This window comes from Lepus europaeus, chromosome 6, assembly GCF_033115175.1.
Source record: "Lepus europaeus isolate LE1 chromosome 6, mLepTim1.pri, whole genome shotgun sequence".
NCBI classification, from domain to species: Eukaryota; Metazoa; Chordata; class Mammalia; order Lagomorpha; family Leporidae; genus Lepus; species Lepus europaeus.
In genome coordinates this window covers 91812795-91837276 of record NC_084832.1, presented here as the reverse complement: position 1 = coordinate 91837276, position 24482 = coordinate 91812795, and the positions used below count along the sequence as shown (strand labels likewise).

The following is a 24482-nucleotide window of genomic DNA, read 5'->3' as shown; positions in this document are numbered from 1 at the left end:
CAGGCTAAGCTACCACTTGAGACATCTGCATACCAGATTGGAGTGCTAGTTCATGCCCCAGTTGTTCCACTTCTAATCCAGCTTCCTGCTAATGCAGCCTAGGAGGCAGCAGGTGATGGTTCAATTGCTTGGGCTCCTGCCCCCAGTGTGGTGGATGTAGATTGGAGTTCATAGCTCCTGGCTGTGGCTTGATCCAGCTCTGCCTGTTGCAGGCATTTGGAAAGTGAACTAATGGGTGTAAGATCTCACTTTCTCTTTCTCTCTCTCACTCTTGCTCTTTCTCTCGTTCTCACTCTGCCATTAAGTAGATAAAAATAAATAAACATTAAAAACAGGAAATGGCCACATATGGACTAAGCTGACCATATGGAAAGAGTAAACTGTACCTATTTTCAGTGGCTTAGATTCTTACTTTTCAGCTGGTTGCAGCAAGACATAAATGTGACCCAAGCCCTAGGTCCTGACTGCTTCCTTCTACTATTTGTGAGAAAATGGTTAGGATCTCATCCAATATTTAGGATAAAATATTTGAAGTCAGATCCACACTTTATAAATCTTGGTTTATAAACTCTGCTTAAAGCAATTAATAAGTTCATAGATTAACAGCTCAGCTGTTCCCAGATTTTACTTTTAGGGAAAGTCTTGTGTGTGAGCCAAAGTCCTTTCCACTGCCAGTGCCTGAAACAGAAGTCAGGCAGTGCACACCCTGATGGCTCTATCCAGGAGGACCAGGCTTCTCCATCTTCCCAACGTCACCCAAAGTGGTTTTCCCACCTCTTGAATTTGCTTGCAGTACATTTAGTTTTTGGGGAATCAGTTGACATTCCCAGAACTCTATTGGTCAACAGCTATGCTCTCCAATTCAGTGGCCACTGGCTAGATGTGGCTACTGAGCAACTGAAATACACAGAGTCCAACCTGCCATGTGCTATGACAGTAACACACACTCTGGATTTCAGAGACTCAGCACAAAAAAGAAAAACGCAAGACAGCTCATTATCAACTTCTTTTTATGTTGATTATTCTTGAAGTAATACTATTTTGGATTTTTTTTTCCAAACAGGGTGTGTTAATAAAACTAATTTCACCTATTTCTTTTTCCTTTTTAAACAGAGGAACACTGCTAAAATTATACACATCTCCTATTATATTAGAGTAATTAAAAAAGCTTGTGTACAAATGGAATAGAAAGATGTTTATTTTGATGTAAAAATGTTTGAAATTGATGCATTTTTAAAATAATACACATTTTTTTCCCATGAACTTTTGGAAGCACCTTCTGGACAGCACCACTCAGGATGGTTTGGCACTAAGCCAATTTGAATCACTGGCTGCCAAAACAAAGAGATGAGCTTCCATCTCTATTTGCTTCTATCTCTAGTTGAAACAATTAACTTCTCCCTATGCTTTTTTTTAAAAGATTTATTTATTTATTTGAAAGTCAGAGTTACACAGAGAGAGGAGAGGTAGAGAGAGATAGAGAGAAGTCTTCCATCCGATGGTTCATTCCCCAATTGACTGCAAGGGCTGGAGCTGCTCGGATCCGAACCCAGGAGCCAGACCTCTTCCGGGTCTCCAACGTGGGTGCAGGGGCCCAAGGACTTGGGCCATCTTCTACTGCTTTCCCAAGCCACAGTAGAGAGCCAGATCGGAAGTGGAACAGCCGGGTCTCGAACCGGCGCCCATATGGGATGCCGGCGCTTCAGGCCAGGGCATTAACCTGCTGTGCCACAGCGCTGGCCCCTCTATCTATGCTTTTTAGATGTGGGAGCCAAGGGAGGGATACAACGAAGACCACAGAAAGTAGCTGAAGTCTCTCCATACTCCAACACAGTAACTTGGAGAAAAGTTAACCAGCTGCTTTTCTGCTACATCATATGAATGCCAATTTTCCAGAAGCGACGGGAGAGTTCTCTCCATCGTAACCAGAGCCAGACAATTTTACCTTTTATGTCTATAACGTGAGTTATTAATTTTTCCATTAAGTAGGGTGCTTTTCAGAAATAACAGAAACCCAACCTGAATTGTCTAATGCAAAAATGAGACTGTATTGGTTTGTGGGTATCTAACAGTTCTGAGATGGCTCTCACTTTGAGAAGAGTTGGATCCAGGGATGAACCTGATGCTGCCAGAGCTGTTGGGTTTTTCTCTGTGGTCACTTCATCCTCAGCCAGGCACTCTCCTAGCAGTGGCTCCCGCCAGCTCCATTCTGACATCAGGCTTGAATAACAAAAGACCTTCCTCCCCTATAAAACGTTCTTGAATTATTTCCAATAGGCCCAGCAGAGGACGCCATGTCCACTCCTGAGTCAATCACTGTGATCAATGAGATGCAAGGGCTGGTTGATGGGGGTTGGTATGCAGATCCTGACCACAAGAGGTGGAGCAGGGGTAGAACCAGCAACATCTGAATGATCTGAATGCCAAGCTTGCAAAGAGGAGAAGGGTTTAGCGGCTGTGATGAGAGGGGAAATGGGTATCGGATGAGCAGTGGATGGCCTGACGTCACTCCTCTCTGCAGGCAAGGGGCATCTGTACTGCTGCTGGGCAGTGTGGTTGGGGCTTACCTCCAAGGCAGGCTCCGAAAGATCTGCACATTAAAACCCATTTATTTATTTATTTGAAAGACAGAGCGAGAGCGAGAGCGAGAGCGAGAGCGAGAGAGAGAAGACAGATCTTCCATCCACTAGTTCACTCTCCAAATGGCCACAACAGCTGGGATGGGCCAGACTGAAACCAGGAGCCTGGAACTCCACCTGCATCTCCCTCAGGGATGGTAGGGGCCCAAGCACTTGGGTCTTCATTTGTTGCCTTCATAGGTGCATGAGTGGGAAGCTGGATCAGAAGAGGAGCAGCCAGGACTCTAATCCCAGCAATGATACTTTATTGGCCCTGTCTCTCTCTCTCTCTCACTATCTACTCTGCCTGTCAAAAAAAAAAAAAGATGTATTTACATATTTGAAAGGCTGAAAGGCAGAGTTGCAGAGAGAAAGAGGGAGAGACAGAGATCTTCCAAGTGCTGGTTCACTCCTAAAATGGCCACAACGGCTAGGGCTGAACCAAACAGAAGCCAGGAGCCAGGTGCTTCATCCAGATCTCCAAGTACTTGGGCCATCTGATGCTTTCCTAGGAGCATTAGCAGGGATTTGGATGCAAAATGGAGCAGCACCCATATGGGATGCTGGCGTCGAAGCAGTAGCTTTACCTCTATGCCACGGTGCCACCCACAGCCCCCACCCCGTCCCATCACTTTTTCTTTATCTGGAGGCCTCACTCACACAGGTCTCTACCTTTTGAATAGGACAAATCTAAAGACCCCTGCTGCCTCGGGGTAGGGACCCGCGTTGATGGTATCTAGTAGTCAGACCAGGCCACCTCCCTCTGCAGATGCTGGAGAAATAAGCCATGCATAGAATCTCAGCAAGAGTGGCCCAAATACACACTTCCACGTGTGGGAAGAAAGGAAAAGTTCAAAGCCACATCAGACATACTCTGTGGCCACTGAGCATAAATATTACAAACAAACAAAATCAGCATGTAATACGCACTTTAATTTGCTGACAGATATTTAAAAAATTACCATCAGAATGAACGGCAAATGCCAACACCACAAAAAAACCTCTAACAGAAGAGAGAGATAAAAGCTCACAATCAAAGTCTCCTGGCCACTAATGAACACAGCATCCTGGGAAGAAGAGGGCAAAACACAACAATCAGCCAGACTGGAGAGAACTTGGGATGGGAAGGAGGTGGGGAAGAAACCGGGGAATTAGCAGCTCAGGGCTTTCCAAATGTACCTATAAACTATTGTGGCTTGATGCCTGCTTTAGTGCAGAAACGCTGAGGGTTCATAGGAGATTGTTGCCCACACACCATCTACTACTGATGCCTTCCAAGTCAACAGTTATATTTTTAAAAACTATCACGGGCTGGTGCTGTGGCGTAGTGCGTAAAGCCACTGCCTGTAGTGCCAGCATCCCATATGGGCACCGGTTTGAGTCCCAGCTGCTCCACTTCCGATCCAGCTCTCTGCTGTGGCCTGGAAAAGCAGCAGAAGATGGCCCAGGTCCTTGGGCCCCAGCACCCATGAGGAAAGACCCAGAGGAAGCTCTTGGCTCCTGGCTTCGGATCGGTGCAGCTCCAGCTGTTGCGGCCAACTGGGGAGTGAACCAGCGGATGGAAGACCTCTCTCTCTCTCTCTCTCTCTGTCTCTCCTCTGTGTTAACTCTGACTTTCAAATAAATAGATAAATCTTTTTAAAAAGCCTCTATCACATGGCAGGGTATGTTGCTTTTATGGCGATTACATGATTGACATTTATCAGACGCCTGTTTCATCGTCGCCACGGCTGCTTTCCATAGCAACACAGTGTGGAGACTCACAGACTTGAGGGGAGCCTGGAACTGCATTAGGGTCTCTCAGGTGCGTGGCAGTGTCCAAGTACTTGGGCCACCTCTGCTTTCCCAGGAGCATAAGCAGGGAGTGGAGCAGAGCAGCTGGCACTCAAACAGGTACTCCGATAGGGGATGCCGGTGTCACAGGCAGTAACCCACTGAACCCCAACAGCAACCTCGGCACTACCAAGTTTTCTTTTCATGCAAAAAAGACTTTGAAATCTGTGTATACACGAAACATGCATACTAGGAAATGAGCTCCTCTCCTTTAATTCTATTTCCACAAACTTTTTAAAGTATCTTCATATTTTCTTCCTTGTTTGTTCACCAAGAAAAAAAAAAAAAACCAACAAGCCACTGGCATTCCATGTGACAACTGCAAAAGTCCTTTTCCAACCAAATGCTTGTTGGACAGATGCCTGAATTTTCAGACTTTGGGGCGCAAACATCGATAGGCCTGTGAAGCCCCACCTGGAGCGCTCATCAAGCGCAGCCTTCTGACTTCCTTTTCTACCATCAGTGAAGAGTTATTTTGCTAGTTTAGTTTTCTTAAAAAGTTCTTGTGGGGCCTGGTGCTGTGGCGTAGCAGGTAAAGCCGCCATCTGCAGTTCTGGCATCCCATATGGGCACCGGTTTGAATCCCAGCTGCTCTACTTGCGGTCCAGCTCTCTGCTATGGCCTGGGAAAGCAGTAGAAGATGGCCCAAGTCCTTGGGTCCCTGCACCCACGTAGGAGACTCAGAGGGAGTCCTCACTCCTGGCTTCAGATCGGCACAGCTCTGACCATTGGGGCCATCTGGCGAATGAACCAGTGGATGGAAGACCTCTCTCTCTCTCTCTCTCTCTCTCTCTTTCTCTCTGCCTCTGCCTCTCTGTAACTCTGCCTTTCAAATAAATAAATAAATATTTAAAAAGAAAATTCTGGTGACTCCCTTAGGTGGGGACTGGTAGACACACACCAGGGAGAGACCTGGATGCAGGTGACGAGAGTCTTGGGGATGGGAGGCACAGATAGGCCGTGCCCTCTTAATTTTGCTCATCTTGCTGCTTGTTCAGATGATGTTATCCAGATACACGGTGTGTTCCTTCTTGTCTTACTATTCTGAAAACCCTGGCATGTCTGAAAACCAAGATGTAAACTGGACTGGCACAAATCATTTGGCCGAGTTTACTACTCAGGAAAATCAGACAGTGTCACAGCGGCAGCCACACCATTGAGAAGGAGAGGTCATCTCTGTGAGGCATCTGGGGGACAGATCACTTGCACCCCAGGACCCTTCATCCCCCCCAGCACACATTTCCTGTGTCTCCTCAGAGTAAGCTCTCCCCTGGAGGGCAGGGTGGAAAAAATGACTCCCTAAAGCACTGGGCCTTTTGAGCAAGTCGCAGTACACATGAGACACCAACCAGGATCCCCGGGGAAGGGCGAGGGAAGCCGGAGGCAAGCACCCCCGCCTCACACCATGGAGGCAGACCTGAGCTGTGAACGTGACGTCACTCTCACCTCTGCACCTGCCTCCTGGAGCACATGCAGCCTGTGAACAGCCATCACCCTTTCCGACTGCTGGCTGCAGGACCCGGGGGAGATGGTTAGGCAGGGAGGATGAGGCAGGAGTCAAAGCTCCTCCTGGTTTATGTCTAGCCCACTGGGAGTTGCATTGTGCATACATGAGTGTGTCTTTAAAACCCAGGAGTACGCCTGTTCCTGTATAAAAAGGCCTGTCATGTGCCAGAAACCGGCTGAGGCCCAGAGCTTGGCACGGCAGACAGAGTTAGCAGTTTGTAAGCTTTGAAGTAAAAGGGTTTTTTCCCTTCTTTTACTAGCAATGAAAAGTTCTTTAAAGGAAAAGCACTAACGTCGGGGAGGAGTGTTTTTCCATGGAGAGCGATGTAATGTCTTTTGGAATAATTCCCTATTTAGAAAGCTAACTGCCTCACAGGGCTGATTGGCACCACGGGCCATGGCTTGCGCCTGGAACCACTGCACAGGAGGACCCACCGGTTGTGAATGCATTCGGCGTCCCACCTTCTCGTGTGACACCCAGTCCAGTGCAAACATTGTAAAGCAGTCGTATTTTGGGCATTTGAGAGCAGTGGTTCTCAAACTTTGAAGGGAAGAACTGCCTGGAGACTTATTAAAGCTCACATCCTGAGGCCCTACCCTGAGGTGCTGATTCAGTATGAGTGTGTAAGAGAGTCTGCTAGTGTGTAAAAGAACATGTGTGTATGAGTGCTTATTTGGGGGCGGTCTCTCTCTCTCTTTTTTTAAGGTTTATTTATTTCAAAGGCAGAGTGACACAGAGAGAAAGGGAGACAGAGGAAGAGATCTTCCATCCACTGGTTCACTCCTTAATTGGCTGCAACAGCTGAGGCTAGTCTGGGCTAAAGCCAGGATCCAGGAATTCGGGTCATCATCCCACTGCTTTCCAAGGTGCGTTAGCAGGGATCTGGATCAGAAGTGGAGCAACTGGGACTTGAACGCATACCCTGATGTGGGATTTTGGTGTCACAGGCAGCAGCTTAGCCCACTGTGCCACCACACTGGTCTTTGGGGGGCATGGGCTGGGGGGTTTCTCATTTTAACCAGCAACCCAGATGATTCAGATGCAGTATTCAGTGGCCCGTTCTAAGAAATATCCTATTTAGACCCTTATTTAAGACATTAAAATTCTTTGGCCAAAAACATTGGGAGTTTAAATCATAGCAATATTTCTGTTAACAAAAGTTCAAGAATCATTCATCCCCCCCAGGAACAAGAAGAGCATGTGTGGTTTAGGTTTCTTGCAGGTTATCTTATTGTATCTTCAGCACACTCCCCTGCAGTAATTAGGGCAGGCAGTCTCGCTCTGCTTTGGCTGATGGGGAAATCAACGGAGGTTAAGTGATTTGGCAAAGGTTACGGAGCTGGAGCTGGGCCGGGAACCCAGGTCTCCTGACTCCTGAGCGCAGGTCAAGTAGGAAGGCGCACCTCAAATACTGCAAGAGCCAAAAGGCTTTGGAAATGCAGGAAGAAAACCTAAATGCATTTCCTGATTAAGTTTTAGTCAAGTTTTCCTCATCCGATTCGAAGCAGCAACTGGGGGAAGCTGAGAGCTAAGGAAACTTTGTCTTTTACCCCTCTGCACATTTGCTGGGGGCGCCGGTTACAGAGAAGCTGCTGCTCATGGTGATGCTATCAGGGGAAAGAAAAACACACGTTCCCACCCCACCCCCATGGAAAAACATCGCCGCCTGCTTTCTGTAGCTGAGGGCTTTGGCACTACCCAGAGCGAGCGACACAACCTGAGTTTTAAATTCACAACAGATCTAGCTTGGGCTTAGAAAGCTGCAAAAACAGGGTACCCCCTTAAGATCCTACAAACACTGCCTATTTCCAGGACAGGAAGTACGCCGGCGACTTCTTTGATTTCAGAAACTACCACTGGGACTTCCTGGCCGGCGTCTGGTGGGAACTCACATTCCAGATCACGCCGGGTCTTCGGGCAGATAAAGCGGCTTTGACAGGGGAGAACAACTCTCCGATTCTACCTCGCTCGCCTTCCCTTGCCCTCCGGGAAAAACTTGCATCGCCCCCGTGAGAAAAACTCCAACAACAATGGACCAGACAAAGAAATATTGAATCAGATGAGTTTAGGGAACCCTGGCAAAACAATGCACCTTTTCGAGGGCTGAAGATGTGATGAGTACCCAGACATTCTGAGTCAAGTCCACCCATCCCTGGCTCTTGGTGGTGGTGGGGGGTGATGCCGTTTGCTACTAGACACCCGCTTCATTCCAGGACTTTGAAGAACTGGGTTCATTCGCCAAAAACCTGCTGCTCAGTGAGCTACAAAAAGTGGTTTACCAAAATCATCAGAAACAGTCTTAAAATTGGCATTCTTGGGTAAACAAGTCTTTCCCCAGGACACGGCTCGCTCCTTAGCATCCATCACCCCAGTGGGTTGATGTGGCTTAGGTTCATTTTTGGTACAGTCCCAGAGAGCCAGTTACCACCTGCATCCTCTCACTTGGCGCTTAATGGACACCTCAGGTCCCCAGCTGTGCTCCGTGTGCCCCATGGAAACCATCCCGCCAGCACAGACTAAAATGACACGGCATAAGTAAAACAATGGAAGGTTTCATCCAAAGGTGAACTGTGATTTAATAGGATCACTTCTTTGTTCTTGGATGGAGCAGCTGACCAAAGTTCTAACTGAAAACACAGACTTGCCTCACTCAGAGACAGGGCCACCTTCTGCGGGCTGGGTTATCACACGCTGTCATACTTACGCAACCATCACAGAGTGCATTGTGTCAGTAGACCATACAGTGTTCTGGGACCACTGTGTGCACGTGAGCTTTGGCTGCTGGACATGTCATTGTCTGGCACGTGAACCTTTGCACAACCTTGGAACCAGTCGGACAGCACGTTTGCATGCCTCGTCCTGGCGTGGGTATGTTAGGAGCTGCATGAGAAGTTTGGTCTCTCTGCAGTTTGAAAGTCAACCTCTTGCAGGAGCAGGCGGCGGTCAGCCTAATTCCTGCACTTTGGAACCCGACTCTCTACAGCAAATGTACACAGAGCAGTTCTGGCAGGATACTCGAGGGGCTTTCACAGGAAAGGGTCTGTCTGCCAGTCCCCCTCCTGTCAGCTGTCACTCTCCTCTAATTTAGAAAACTGTGCACAGCCACCAGCCATGGGCCCCCGTACTGCTCCATAAACCTCCCCAAATGCAATCAGAGCAGACCCACCCTGACCCAGAATGCAGAGATTCCACAGCAGGTGTTCTAACCATCCACACCTTAGCCATCGCTCCTGTGGCTGTGGTAGGAGGTCCTCTCCCTGGCTTCTTTTGTAAGGATGAACCATATTGATTGACAGCAGAACTGAATTCTTTAGCTGCACAAAGTTATCTCTGTTGGGAAATGCTCCTTTTGCTAAATAGCAACCATCTGGGTTAACTCAATGTCCTGTTAATTTCCTCTACTACACAGATTTGGAAAGGAAGGGTCCTCTTTCCTTACAGAAAACAAAGATGCATTCGAGGAAACACAGAGCTGCACCACAGGACAGGCTGGACCTGCTCAGCACCCGCACTCGTGGTCGCCCTGGACACCCAGACAGGTAATATTCCATGACTCATCAGGTGGGAAGGGGAATGACACCACCACAGAGCTACTCACAGGAAACAGCTGCTGAATATGTACCCGGACTTGGATAGACCCAGGTGTTTCTGTTTGTTTCTTCCAAGTCAGTCAGGTGTGCCACACAGAGCCTGTACCTGCAGTATGCGTCCTGGGGCAGGGCACCAACAGAAGCTTCTACCCACGGTCTGCTTCGCATACAGGCTCTGTCCCCTGCTCTCTGGTGCTAGTGTCGTCCTGCTAATGTGGGTGATGCACAAACATCCAACCTCCTCAGTGCAGAAACCTCGCAGACGGTCTGCCTGTTGGGCCCGGGTGTGCACACACCGGCCTGGATCTGGGCAGAGGACCCAGACACTGGACTTCTGAAGGAGCCTCAGGGAGCCACAAGAAGGGACTAGGTGTGGGAGGGCTGGCTCTGTGCACCAGAGCTTTCCACTCTGGGAAGAGAAGCACACCCAGCCAGCCAGGCCCAGCACTCAGGGACCTAAAGCACGGGGTTCCATGGGCAGTGTTGGCTGTGGGGTGGGCCTCAGGGCTAGCACTTGGACCTCCATGGCTTCATTTACAAACTGAGCAGGGCTAGACCACAGGATTGTCAAGTTCCTTCCTCTGCGATACAGTGGGGCTCCATGATCCAGGTTGTCACAGCTGATGGCTCAGTTTCAAATACCAGACCCGGACCGTACACAAGAAAATAAAACATAAAATCACTCTAATGAGATGATATGGTTAGCAGTGCTGTTAGCTTTGCCTTTTATAGGTGACCAGCTACCCACACATCAGCGTAGAGTCGCACACTTAATCACAGGTAGATTAGCAGTGACTTAAAACGGCTACAATTTTCCAGGAGCTCCAAACTGTTCATGTCAATACTGTCTATAACAAACCCATAATTTATTATGGAAATGGGAACCCGCTGGGTGAGTTGGAGGATCTGTGTTAACAATTTGCACAACAGTTAAAATTTCAATTATCTCCTAATAATTTTAACGGAAGCAGGTGACACCAGCCTTTCCTCTGGATCACGGTTGTGAGAAGACACACAAAGCCTGCTCAGCTCACACCTGGAACAACATCAGTATCCTAGGACAGCCAGCAGCACTAACCTGCCCTTTCATGTCAGGAGCAATGGGGATGGTGGGCCAGATGGTTGAGTAGACTCCAAAAAACACCAGCCAGGTCAGCATGCTTCCCCAGACGGCCAGATGACTGAACTGCAAAGAAAAGAGACACTCAGATAGGGACTCTGGCTGCAGAATCCCCACGTGCAAGCACACTCCAGCTGCTGCAGGATGCCACATGCAAGTTGCCTTTCCTGGTGGCAAGATCCTATAGCTTCCCAGTTACCAGAAAGTTTTTATCTTTCTAGCTCTCCTGTTTCAGGATTCCTTCCTTCCTGCCTTCCTTCCTTCCTTCCTTCCTTCCTTCCTTCCTTCCTGCCCTCCTGCCTGCCTTCCTTCCTTTCTTCCTTTCCTCCACCCTCCTTCCCTCCTTCCTTCCCTTTTTCCTTCCTTCCTTCCTTCCTTCTTTCCCTCCCTCCCTCCCTCCCTCCCTGCCTTCCTTCCTTCCCTCTTTCCCTCCTTTCTCTCTCTCTCTCTCCTTTAAAGATTATTTGTTTATCTGAAAGGCATAATTGCAGTGAGGCAGAGGCAGAGAGAGAGAGAGGTCTTCCCTACTGGTTCACTCCCCAAAATGGGTGCAATGGCCAGAGCTAGGCCAATTTGAAGCCAGGAGCTTCTTCCCACTCTCCCATGCGGGTGCAGGAGCCCAAGGACTTGGGCCATCTTCTACTGCTTTCCCAGGCCATAGCAGAGAGCTGGATTGGAAGTGGAGCAGCCAGGACTCAAACTGGTGCCCATATGGGATACCAACACTGTAGGCAGCGACTTTACCTGCTAAGCCACAGCCCTGGCCCTCCTATCTCTTTTTAGTAATTAAGTCATTTAACAATGAACTATGACTACTCAGCAATGATTTCACAGACAAGGAAAAAAATCTAACGTACCAATTGTTTTCATATGTAGTGAATTTGGCGGGGATGGGGGGAAATCTATTTTAATTTTTCTTGTTTCTCTACATAAAATGTATTTACCAAATTTAAAAACATATAATGCAGAAAGAACATAACAGATATCCACAGCCCTGCCCCTAACCCCCACAAATAGCCATAGAAAGTAGCTACCAACAATGGAAGTGTGCTACAATATTAATGTATGTTATGTTAATGGTGCAGGATATTTTTATTCATAATGTAGTAAATCTTTGCTTTATCATTGTGATATTATAGCCTCTTTTTTATATTATTTGCCAGTATTGCATCCTTGTCACCACTGAGCTATTTTTCTCTTTTTAAAATTTGCTAGGTTAAAACAAATATTTTTACAATGCATATGATCTCATCATCTTAATTTTCTGTCTTTTTAAAAACAGTGTTATCTTTATGTTTCTCTGTTCCTCAGCTTTTCTTGATCCTAATTGCTAATGTCATGTGCTTAATTATATTAAAATTTTTTAAAGATTATTTATTTGAAAGTCAGTTACACAGAGGGAGAGAGGGGAAGCAGAGAGAGAGACAGAGAGAGAGAGAGAGAGAGAGAGAGACAGAGAGAGAGAGAGGTCTTCCATCCGATGGCTCACTCCCCAATTAGCCACAACGACCGGAACTGCGCCCCTCCAAAGCCAGGAGCCAGAAACTTCTTCCGGGTATCCCATGTGGGTTCAGGGGTCCAAAGACTGGAGCCATTTTCCACTGCTTTCCCAGGCCACAGCAGAGAGCTGGATTGGAAGTGGAGCATCCAGGTCTCGAACCGGGGCCCATATGGGATGCCGACGCCTCAGGCCAGGGCTTTAACCTGCTGTGGACAGCTCCGGTCCCTCTAATGATTTTTGTAAACCACTTTTCATAGTTCACTAAGCAGCAGGTTTTTGGCAAATGAATCCAGTTCTTCAAAGTTCCCTATATTACTTTTAAATTTTAAAAATTTAATTGTCTTACAGTTTTGTTTTCTAATTTTTATTTATTCATTTTCAGTTCACTTGACAGGTAAAGAAAGAGAGAAAGAGAGAGAGAGATTGATTTTCCATCTGCTGGCTCATTCCTCAAATGGCCCCAATAAGTGGGGTTGGGCCAGGTAGAAGCCAGGAACCAAGAACCCAAGCTGGATCTCCCATGAGCGGTAATTATTTGAATTATTTGCATCACCACCTCCTGCCTCCCAGGATGCCCATTAGCAGGAAGCTGCATTGGAGGCAGACACAAATCAGGAACTCCACAATGGAACAAGTCATTCCAAGTGGTGTCTTCAGTGCTGAATCAAACGCTTACTCCTTCTCAGAGTTTGTAACAACGAACTCAAGTCACTACTGGCCCCAAACTACCCCGAAGATGAGGGTGCTTTTGCCATCACAGCTAAGCTTCCTCCAAGACCCAACCCCGAGAGACAGCAGCACCTCTCAGCGCATCACGAGTGTTTGCTCCAACTTGGAGCTGTGTGAGACGAGCACCCATCAATCTAGTACGAGGGCAGCAGAACAGACACGATGAACACAGTGTTTTTCTTTCTATTTTAAATCAACATATAATGATTATATAGATTTATGGGGGTGCAGTGTAACATTTCAATATCCATATACAATGCATGATGTTCAGATCAAGGTAACTGGCTGATCTCTCACCCCTGACACTTATCATTTCTTTGTGTGGCAAGCATTCAAAATCCTCTTTACTAGCTATTTTGAAATATTCCATTGGAGGCCAGCATTGTGGCACAGTGGGTTAGGCCTAGGAAAGCTGCAGAAGATGGCCCAAGTATGTGGGCCCCACCCACGCTGGTGACCTGGATGGAGTGCCTGGCCCCAGCCAACGTGACCACTTTGGCAGTGAACCAGGGGATGGAAGATCTCTCTCCTGTCTCTCCTTAACTCTGCCTTTCAAATAAACACATCAGTTCTTAAAAAAATATTCCATTAATGTTTGAAACATTCCATTAGTTTCTGTTAGCCCACTGTGCTACAGAACATTAGAAGTTATTCCTCTTATTCATCTGTACTCCTGTACCCATTGACCATCTTTCTCTATCCTCCACTCCACTCCTTCTGGTTCTGGTAACCACTATTCTACTCCCTAATGCTCCTTCAGACATCTATTGAGTTGTTAATCTCCCTTATCCTCTTAAGCCGATGATCCTTGACTTTTTCCTTCCTTCCACACCCCACAATACAATCCATCACTGAGTCCTGGTAGCTTTCTGGAATACAAACACCCAGAATCTGGTTACTTCTCACCACCTACTGCTCTGGCATTCCAGGCTAAGTCACTGTCACCTCTCACATGGAAAAACTGCCATGGTGTCTCAACCCTGATCTCCTGCCCCCCAAGCCCATCTTCTCAGTAGAGTATCAGTGAGTCTACTTAAGCAGGAACTGGGCCATGACACTCAGGAGAGGCAGACATGCAGCGTTGGTTATAATCTGTGACATGCGAAATAACCAAAATACCTAAAATGGTGGACTGATCAAACAAATGAGGGACATCCATAAAACACAATATTCTGTAATCATGAACAACGATCTTGTAGAAGCATATTTTATTTTAAAGGCATGGAAAATGCTCCTGATACTCCTGATATAATTTTAGGAAAAAAAGAGTCTAAAACCATATGTTGTATATAACAATGATGCTGCAGAAGTATATTTTACAAACATGGAAAATATTCCTGATATACTTTTAGGAAAAAACAATTCCAAAGCTGTATATTGTATATTGAGGCAGCTTCTTAAAAAGATGTATGTGCGTGCACGCAGAACACAGTACAAAAGGCTGTGAAGCCAAGTGCTAACAGCGATTACCTCTTGGATATAAAATTATGAAAATATTTGTTTACCCTTCCATGTGTATGTGTGTGTATTCATGAAGCATTCTCCAAAAACCGCATAAAAATGTATAATGTGGCTCTGGGGCTGTGGTATAGCGGGTAAAGCAGTCACCTGCAATGATGACATCCCATATGGGTGTCTGTTTGTGTCCCGACTGCTTTACTTCCAATCCAGCTCCCTGCTAATGTGCCTGAGAAAGCAGCTGAGGATGGCCCAAGTGCTTGGGCCCCTGCACCCACGTGAGAGGCTTGAAAGAAGCTCCTGGCTCCTGGCTTTTGCCTTGCCCAGTCCTGGGTTTTGTGGCCATTTGGGGAGTGAACCAATGGATGGAAGATCTTCTCTGTGTAACTAACTTTTAAATAATCTTTATTTTTTTTAAAAAGAGTAATGTAAAAACTATGTGAATTGTAATTTTTGTACTAAAACAAACATCTTGGAATTCCATTTTTCTATGGAATATTTTAAATGCTCTCATATGCATAAAATTCATTTTTAGAAAAGACTAACTATTATTTAATCATTTGAAAAGGCAGAGAAGGAAAAGAAGGAGAGAGAGAGGAAGAAAGACAGAGAGGGAGACAGAGAGAGAGAGAGAGAGACTTTCCATTCACTCGTTTACTCCCCAAATTCCCAAAACTGCTGGGCCTAGGCCAAGCTAAAGCCAGAAGCCCAGAACTTCATCTGGTAGGAATTCAAGTACTTGGGCCATCACCTGCTGCCTCTCAGGTACACTAGCAGGAAGCTGCATTAGAAGCATAGCATAGCTGGGACTTGAACCAGGCACTCTCATAAAGGGTATCCTGAGCAGAAGCTTAACCCAGTGTACCAAACCACCATCCCTGCATATGTAATTAAAATCTGCATATACACTTAAATAAGGTGACTATTATTGACTTAGAGCTCTATTAGGTTCTGGGCATATGAATAACCAGGAAACGGAATTGCAGATGTGCCTTGACAGAGATCAAGTCGCAATTTTCACATGCAAAATTTAAAATAAGATAGCTAGATAATGCTTACTGCTTTTCCAAGGTTTAAAACAGAAATCGTATCATTAAAAGTACATGCGCTGGGGACCGGCGCTGTGGCTCACTTGGTTAATCATCCGCCTGCGGCGCCGGCATCCCATATGGGTACCAGGTTCTAGTCCCGGCTGCTCCTCCTCCAGTCCAGCTCTCTGCTGTGGCGGGGGAACGTAGTGGAGGATGGCCCAGGTGCTTGGGCCCCTGCTCCCGCATGGGAGACCAGTAGGGGGCGCCTGGCCCCTGGCTTTGGATCAGTGCAGCACGCCGGCTCTGGCGGCCATTTGGGGGGGTGAACCAATGGAAGGAAGACCTTTCTCTCTGTCTCTCTCTCACTGTCTAACTCTGCCTGTCAAAAAAAAAAAAAAAAAAAAAAAAAAAGTACATGCACTGGACAGAGAACCCCATTCCAGGGTAAACTTACTTTAGTCCAAGCTGTAGTCTCCAAACCAGCTTTCAGACAGACAGTAACAACTACGTACTGTGGAAACAAAGAGGAGTTTGGGAAATAGATTATTCTCAGTGAGTTATTTTCCCTTCCCATGAGAAATCCCAGATCTCTGCTCCAGAACCAGTTCATCCAAAGATGCCACAATGCATAGTACCCTCTTAGGGGCTAACTCTCTCGTGGTCACTTTTAGGGAGCAGGTGGGCAGATACCCTTCCAACAAAGCCCTCATTCTAGTGATCGTCTTCTCCCAAATAATGGTTTTATCCTTTTCTTTGGTTGCATGGGTTGGCAGAAATCATATTCCAGAGTGTTATTTTCTCTTATGGGGGGTGGGGGTGAACGATCATTTGAAGAATGAGGAAACCCACCTGTCAAAGCATTTCCTGAGCTTCAAGGGATCTAAGAACTATAAAGAGCTTAAATGATGACAATGAGGAAAGCCTGGCATACAGGGTGTAGGCAGGTATAACACCCAATAAACGGAAGCACTTACCGTGTAAACAATGTTTCCAACAAACAAATAGTCGGTAGCATGTCCACTGGTCAATGGAGTATCTGAAAAACAGAGAAGCTGCTGCTAACTTCCAGAAGGATGGGCATGGCCATCTATTTTATTTAGAACATAAAACTGGAACTTGAAAAATACCTATCAAAACATGAAGCATTACAGAATTGCATCTTGTGTGATTCTAATGCCTCTTTCTCTAACTGCACTTTTTTCATCATATTCTCTTTAGAGGAAACAAACAAAATCAGGTTTTCAACAAAACAGCTGAACGTTTGATATGCATTAAATTCATATTTTTATAAAGATTAAAATGTCTCTTTGTCTAGCTTAAAAAAAACCGGGACCCTTTATTTATAAAATTAATTTATCTTTATTAAGGGCCAGTACTAAACTTTTTCAAGTGTTCATTTCCTATTCATCTTGAATTTTGGTTAAATTAGAGTTAAGGATCAATAAAAGAAGAATACAAAACCAAATTACACTGCCTGCACTCTACTTGGGGGGACATCCACTACTCTTTATTTGCAACAACGTTGACTTCTGGGGTTTAACATTAGGAGGAAGCAAGGAAGCCGGTGAGTGATGTTGAGGAAATGCAGCTAGGATTTCGAGGGTGCAGTTTTCCAGCCTCTTCCTTTTCCTTTTTTCAAGGACGACTACTACGATGTGTACACCAAATCCCTGCAGCAGAACTCGAACAGAATCACCTGAGTTACGTCAGCCCTGCTCTGAGAAGTGCGCGGCTGGTTCTGAGAAAGTCAAGACCTAAGCTTTCCTTGATGACACTGCCAACTGCCTTTTACTCTCTTGCACACCCACATCTAGATCTGGGGCCCGCGTACTGTGTCTATGGGGATTTTACGTTCAAATCTGCAACCCTGTGGCTGATATCCAGACATATGGGGCTCACTGGTTTATGCAGCTGTATGTTGAAGAATCCCGCTCTGAACAGAGAATCGAGATCTGTTTGTTTTCCTCAGACAGCAAAATGACCAAGTGGAATCATGGGAGGAATCTGGTCATTGTAGGCCCCTGGGTCCAGCTCGAGGGCATACATTTTTTGCTTTTTATTCTAGAAAGGTAAATCTGTGGAGAAGTGGAGAGCAATGTGCACAGTGACATCAGAGCTGCATTGACAACAGCCCTAAACTGGGAGATCGCTCCTAGGGAACATAAGAGTCCCCCTGGAGAACAGACATGGGGATATTGAATTAAAACCAGACAGTATCAAAGCTTAGAGGAGGGATGGTCAAGACAGATGGACACTTGAGCAGGACTTCATTAGAAGTCCTGTGCTGTACATTGTGATTTAATGCTATAACTAGTACTCAAACAGTATGTTTCACTTTGTGTTTCTATGTGGGTGCAAACTGTTGAAATCTTTATACTAAATTGATCTTCTGTATATAAAGAGAATTGAAAATGAATCTTGATGCAAATGGAAGGGGAGAGGGAACGGGAGAGGGGAGGGTTGCGGGTGGGAGGGAAGTTATGGGGGGGGGAGCCATTGTAATCCATAAGCTGTACACTGGAAATTTATATTCATTAAATAAAAGTTAAAAAAAAATGAAAAAAAAAAGAAGGGAAGGAAAGGGGAAAATGAAGAGTAACATTAGAGAAGCTAAATCAACGTCAGGAAAGCAACAAATTTGATGTACTGGCAAAGAGCTATTCAATATGGTGGGGGTTGCTTGTCAGTAGTGGGTCCTAAGATTGTTTTAATGGCAAATACAATGCATTTAAAGGCACACCACCATAAAGAAACACATTCTCTGATTCTGACATAGATTACAGCCTTGAAAAACATAACATTATTCAATTATGTACTCAGTAAATATTTTCTTAAAGTCTACTGGATCAGGTATTATAGGAAGTAGATAAAGAAGGGCCCTTCCCCATGAGGGTTGCATTATGGCGAGGGAGACAGAACACAAACACATAAACAAAGAGATAGAGGATAAAATGTCAGGTGTAATAGGAGCTATAACGAAATGGCAAGCAGAGTAATAGAACACAGAGTGACGGGGCTGCTGTTTCAGATAGGGAGGTGACATTTGAGCAAATCTGAATGGTTTGTGGGAGCCAACTAAATGAACAGCCGGAGGGAGAGTGCTCCAGGCAGGGAGAGGAGAAGCTGCCAAGAGTCTGAACATACACAGCCTTAGATGAGCTCAAAGACCATCAGGGAGAGCAGGCTGGCTGGAGACACGGCGAAAAGCAAGAAGAGAATGCTGAGACATTCAGAGGGCAAACACAAGCCCCGAGAAGACTCTGGATTTGTTGACTGTGATCAGTGACCTCAGCAGAATTCTGAGCTGGAAGTGAAACAGTTTGAGTTACCCTCTTAAATAAATAGTTCAATTTTTATGGGAGAACAGATCTTGGGTGACTGAGAATGCAATAATAATAAACGTAGCTATGGTAGCAATCCTTTCCTGAGGGTGATATTGGTGGTATTAGAGTTGGGCATCTAATATGGTAACTCCTGGCTGCATGTAGCTATTAACATTTAAAAGCATTAAGATAAACCGCAATAAAAAAATTTAGTTCCAGCTATGGACTAGGGAGCAGGGGAAGGTGAGGAGTGACTGCTTCATGGGTACAGATTTTCTGTTTTGGGTGATGAAAAATTTGTGGAAATGGCAGTGATGGTTGTACAGCATTCTGGATGTAATTAATACCTCTGAACTATACATTTAAAATTATTACAGTGTTGAAGTCTGTTATATTTAAATCTACATATATAACCAGGATACACATATATACATATGTATATAAAACACAATGATAAAAATGTAGTAAAAATTGGATCATAGGGTTGAAACTGTAAAAGTTTCAGATAAAGCCCATTTTTATGGCCTCAGATTTGGCAATGAGTTCTTAGATGTGACACCAAAAGCACAGGGACAAAAGTAAAAAGTCCAATTTGACTTTTTTAAAATGAGAACTTTTGTGCTTCAAAGGACATCATCAAGAAAATGAAAAGACAAGCTGAAGAAAGGAGAAAATACTCACAAATAATATGCCTGATAAGAAATTTATATCCAGATAAAGAACTTTTACAGTGCCAAAATAAAAAGACAAAAAAAAAAAAACACCAAATTTAGAATGAGAAAGTGAGCTAAATAGACATTTTTGCAAAGAATGTATGCCAGTGGCCAATAAATGCATGAAGTTCAGCATCATTAGCCATCAGGAAACACAAAACCAAAACCACAACGAGATTTCACTTAACACCCACTAGGATAGCTATAAAACCAAACCAAACCAAACAACGGCAAAAGCTGGCCAGGATATGGAGAAATTGGATCCCTCACCCACTGCTGATGGCAAAGAGAAAGGGCGTACACGAGGAAAACGAAGGGTCGTTCCTCAACAGGTTACACACAGTTACCACATGACCTAGCAATGCCACTCACTCCTACATACCAAGAACAGTGAAGACCCAGGAATGAAACACACACACACACACACAACAAAAAAACAATACGTGAATGTTCACAGCAGCGTCACAACAATTATTCATAATGAATTCATCAAAGCCTATTCATAACTCAAATGCCCATCAACTGGTGAATGTGGTATATACGTATGCATGGACCTCAAAAATTCCTGCTGTTTTCAGTTCCATTGCCCATGACCATGATCTATTTGAAGCACCTTCCTATCGATCCAATAGAATATAAGTAGGAAATAAAAAGGAATGAAGTACTGATACATGCTCCAACTGCATGGACCTTGAAAACCTTAGGCTAAGTAAAGGAAATCAGACACAAAAGGACACATATTGCAGATTCTAAAATATTCGGAACAGGCAAATCTATGGTGACAGAATGCAGATCAGTGGTCACCAGCAGCAGAGGGTGTTTGGGGATAATGGGAAATGAATGCTTTTGGGCTTAGGGGTTCTTCTGGGGTGATGAAAATATCTGACAATACCCAATGTCCCCTGAGAGGCAAAGTCGCCCCTGGCTGGGAACCCTTGGATAAGAGGAAAGACAAAAGAGGAGTCGGGGTAATCACAGAGCAGACACTCTGCAGCCATGAGAATGTCACGGGAGAGGGGCAGCCCAACTTGCCCATCTCCAAGTCAGGCTGGGGGGGAGGGATGTGCTCGGACAACATCATCCACACGAGCAGCAGAGAGACGCAGTGTCGGGGTTGGCACAAAGTGATGCGGTTCACAAAGCCACACAGCCTCCACAAAGGGCAAACTGACTACCCTGGGACTGAGTGCTAAGTTAGGAGGGTGGCACCTCCAGGTGAGGGGACCCTTGAGACTACAGAGCGTGGTATGGCAACCTGGCAGCAGAAGCAACAGCCGGCAAGACTCAGAGGACATTTTGCAACTGCAGCTTGTAGAGTTTCACAAAGCATTAATTCTCGGCCTGTCCTCATAATGGACGCTACTGGCACTCCACAGCATGTTTACGCTGAAGCTACTGGAGTGAAGCTAGGACAAACCTGATCATTCAGATCATCATTTTGGTGAGATAAGCCAACACTGCATTTGAGTGTTTTCAGCTTCCTAAAGAGGACCCCCTGCTCCCAGGCAGAGCTAATACCATCTGGAAGTAATTTACTGTCTTGAAGGAGATACTCCTGAGCCAATGGGAGATTCTGGCACTGGTCAACAACGTCAACCAAGCAAGTCCTGGTCTTCCCCCTGCACACCCTGATGGGGAAGCTGCCAGGGAATGGTGGCTGAGTGCACTTGTCTCAGAGGCAAACACCTGCGGGTGCTGCTCCTCCCTGAGCCCTGCTGATAGGCTTCTGTGGAAAAGATGCCCAGAGGACCTGCAGGCGGAGGAGCACGGTCAAGAGCGCTTGCTCACTGACCATCCAAGGCTGGAAGAGCCCAATTCCATCGCCCACTTAGCTCCTGAGGCAGGCTGCCGACCAAATATTTCCTGCCACTTGGCTGAATTTGCACAGCGCCGCCGCAAGGCTATTACCGCTCTCAGGAACACATCCCTGCTGTCACTGCAGTGGAAATCTCAAGTGAAGCTTTTTGAAGGTGGGGATCCCTCCCCAAACCCAGTGGACAGCTGGGGTCCCCAGGCAGGCCTTGCAGGACCTTCTTGATGCACCCGACTGTGGAAACCACAGGCAGACCATTCTTTCCAAGATTGCAGCCTGTAGTGATACTTGGGGGCGTGAGGGACTAGTGAGAGCGGAAGAGGCTTTGCAGGCAAAATGGTGGCTTGGGGTGGAATGGGGAGCTGATGAGGTGGGGGTGGGGCCACAAAGGTGGGAGCCACAGCAGTGAGGTCAGCAGGGGTCAAGGCAAGCGAGGCTCTGAAAAGGTCCCTATGAAAGAGACCCATCAAGAGCATGCATGGAAAGAGGTGATCTCACCCAACCTTTGTTTCCCTCCTCTAACCAGTGCAGAGCTGTGTACTTCCTAACAGAAACCTGTCATTAGCACACAAAGGCCTGAAACAGCCAGGGGGAAGGTGAGAAGGATTAAGCTGCGGGTTGCATCACAACAGCTGGCATTTATGGAAGGGTCTGAGATCAGTTAGCCTTTTGCAAATCCAAGATCAGTTACACCTGTAAGGAGGGCATTATCTGGCCCCAAAGTCCAGCAGAGGATTTCCACCAAGAAAAAAAAAAGGATAGGACATCTTTCCCATCTGTTTGGTTTGATAAAACATGGAGTCACATTTAGAATGATCTGCGGTTGCATGTGGTTTGCACGTAAGCCCTCATAGAATGAAGGTTATCATTATAGTCGTGAAAAGTGTCATGAAATGAGAGCCAGAGAACCCTGCCCCGGACAGCCATCACGTTCTCTTACAGACAATACAGGCTTGTGGCTTCAGTCTCCACTAACCCGAGGCAGCCACCGAGACTCTTCTTCCAGACTTAATCTCTTTGCAAAATGTGGCTGGGGCCAGGGATGGACCTTACATAGGATTAGCCGAATGGGGCCTGGAAACACAGTCGCTAAAACAGACTGTTGTGAACAACTGGGATAAAAACCACACGGGCCCTCCACATTGCTAGTAACAGCCCAAAAATGCAGCATGCAAAAACCTCTTTGAAAATATTTGTAGGAAAAAGCCACAATTTGTAAGAAAAGTATGTCTCATTTTCTAAACAGACAGAATGATCAAGGAACTTATTTCAGAATATTCCACAGGGCTATGATGATGACATTTTTATAAAGATGCCGTTTCAATTAAATGCTCATTAAAAACATTACATCATTACCCAGCAAAACCACAAAATGTATTCAGAAATGGCCCTGACAAAAGGCAAAAAATCTGATGACAAAGTTACAGCATAGCACTACACAGTCAGAAAAGACAGGGCTTAATAATCATGAAAACAGATGGGGTGAATTTTTGTAACTGAAATGGAGTCAGAATCAGCAGAGCAGCTGAACTGAAAATCTCAGGCATTTCACTTGCACAGAACTTGGTAGGTGGAGGTGGCACTGTTCCCTCGCCATGAAGGCATTTGCCAAGGAATCCTGGTCAGAGAGCAGGTGCCAAGTTCCTGCTTTCCCACTCTCACCTCTTTACTTCAAGAATTTCCAGCTGCACTCTTTCAGAACCAGCCCGAATTCCAGAATATTAAACAAGCTCCCCTTGCCCATTTCACTCCCTGGGCCTCTGAGCTAGGTTCAGAGGAGGTACAACACCAACTAGTCTCCGATTACAAGGTTTGTGTGAAGAGCAAAGATGTAGTCCTAGTTTCAGATAACCAATTTACCAATACCTGGCTTGTGTCTGTTGTGCCTGTGCTACAACTTGAAACAATTCTTTCTGATTCTGATACTTTGTATTTATGCAAAGAGCATTCATTTTGTTCCTTCTCTGTAAAGAATGGTACAAAATTATTGGAAAGTGCTTTATAAATAAAGCTAGGGTTTACCCAAGTGTTAGCGATTATAATGACATCCGTAACCAGTGCTGGATTAAGTTCCTAGTTATATAAGCCTTTTGCTGGCCTTTCTCTTTTCTACATCGTTTTTGCTGGATAAAGAGAAGGGTGTGAAACTGGAGTTGCAGTCTTTCCCCTTTTTCAGCTTTGTTTACTAAAAATAGATTTGAAACAGGAAGTACAAATGATGGATTGTCAATGCCAAATAGGCAATCAGTAAGTGAGGTCACAAGTGTGTTTCTTATCCATGGGTGCACAGTAAAGTGACATTCCCAGCCTCTTGCACCTAAGCGGGGCCCTGGGACTCCTTCTTGCCAGACAGATGTGAGCAGAAGTGATGGATCGCTTCCTGCCAGAGACAGGTGCGAGCCAACCACCCTTTTCTTGGCTCTCTCCCTTCCCAGTGTTAAGGCTGAGAGTAGACTGAGGGGCTGCGTGCTTAGTGGAGCCCCACTGCGTTGCAGTGGGCCAGGGTTTGTCTGTTTGTTTCTTAAAAGATTTATTTATTTATTTGAAAGGCAGAGATGGGGGAGGGGGATATCCCATCTGTCAATTCACTCTCTAAATGCATGCAATAGCTGAGGCTGGGTCAGATGGAAGCCAGGAGCCCGGAACTTAATCTGGAGCTCCCAAACGGGTGGTAGGAATCCAAGTACTTGGGCCATCATCTGCTGCCTTCCAGCTGCATTAGCAGGAAGCTGACTGGAAGCAGAGGTGGGACTCAAACCAAGCACTTTGATATGGGATGTGGGCATCCGCAGTTGTGGTTTAACTCACCACTCCACAACAGCCTGTCCCACAGGTTTGTTTTCACCGGGTATGATACAAACAGTATCTCTTTGGCATATTTCAAACTCATCACTCAGGAAAATCGAAGACCTCTAGAGACACAGGAATTACCCTAAGAAGCTGTCCTTTTGCAAAAAATAAATTTACATCTATCCACATCAGTAAACAATAGGTCCAGATGCTGGCTTTTCTGTCTGCTGTCTCTGCTTCTTTCTGTGTGGAAATGATCCTTCCACAGGAAGAAGAGATGGAGGATCTGACACCTGGTCCAGAGATGACCCCACAGGGCTATTACCTGGGAGGCTTCATCTGCATAACAGGACAGCCCCCGTGGCTGTGCCTCTCCTGCTCCCACTCTGAGCTACCTCCCTTCTGTCCAGCAGCCCAAGCCCCTGTGCCTTTGTGAAGCTCTCTCTAAAGCTCACC

The 24482-nt window shown here is 45.9% G+C and overlaps 1 protein-coding gene across 1 annotated transcript in view; it reads right to left on the bottom strand.

The window, feature by feature from the left end:
* Positions 1-9743: 9743 nt before the first annotated feature.
* The window catches only part of ATP8A2 (ATPase phospholipid transporting 8A2), a 515416-nt gene continuing 500677 nt past the window's right edge, over positions 9744-24482 (bottom strand). The window contains exons 31-34 of the mRNA XM_062195192.1: positions 16362-16423; positions 15842-15898; positions 10627-10734; positions 9744-9854 (exon numbers count right to left, since the gene is read on the bottom strand). Of these exons, the coding sequence (XP_062051176.1) occupies positions 9744-9854; positions 10627-10734; positions 15842-15898; positions 16362-16423 (338 nt within the window). The remainder of the gene's footprint in view (positions 9855-10626; positions 10735-15841; positions 15899-16361; positions 16424-24482) is intronic.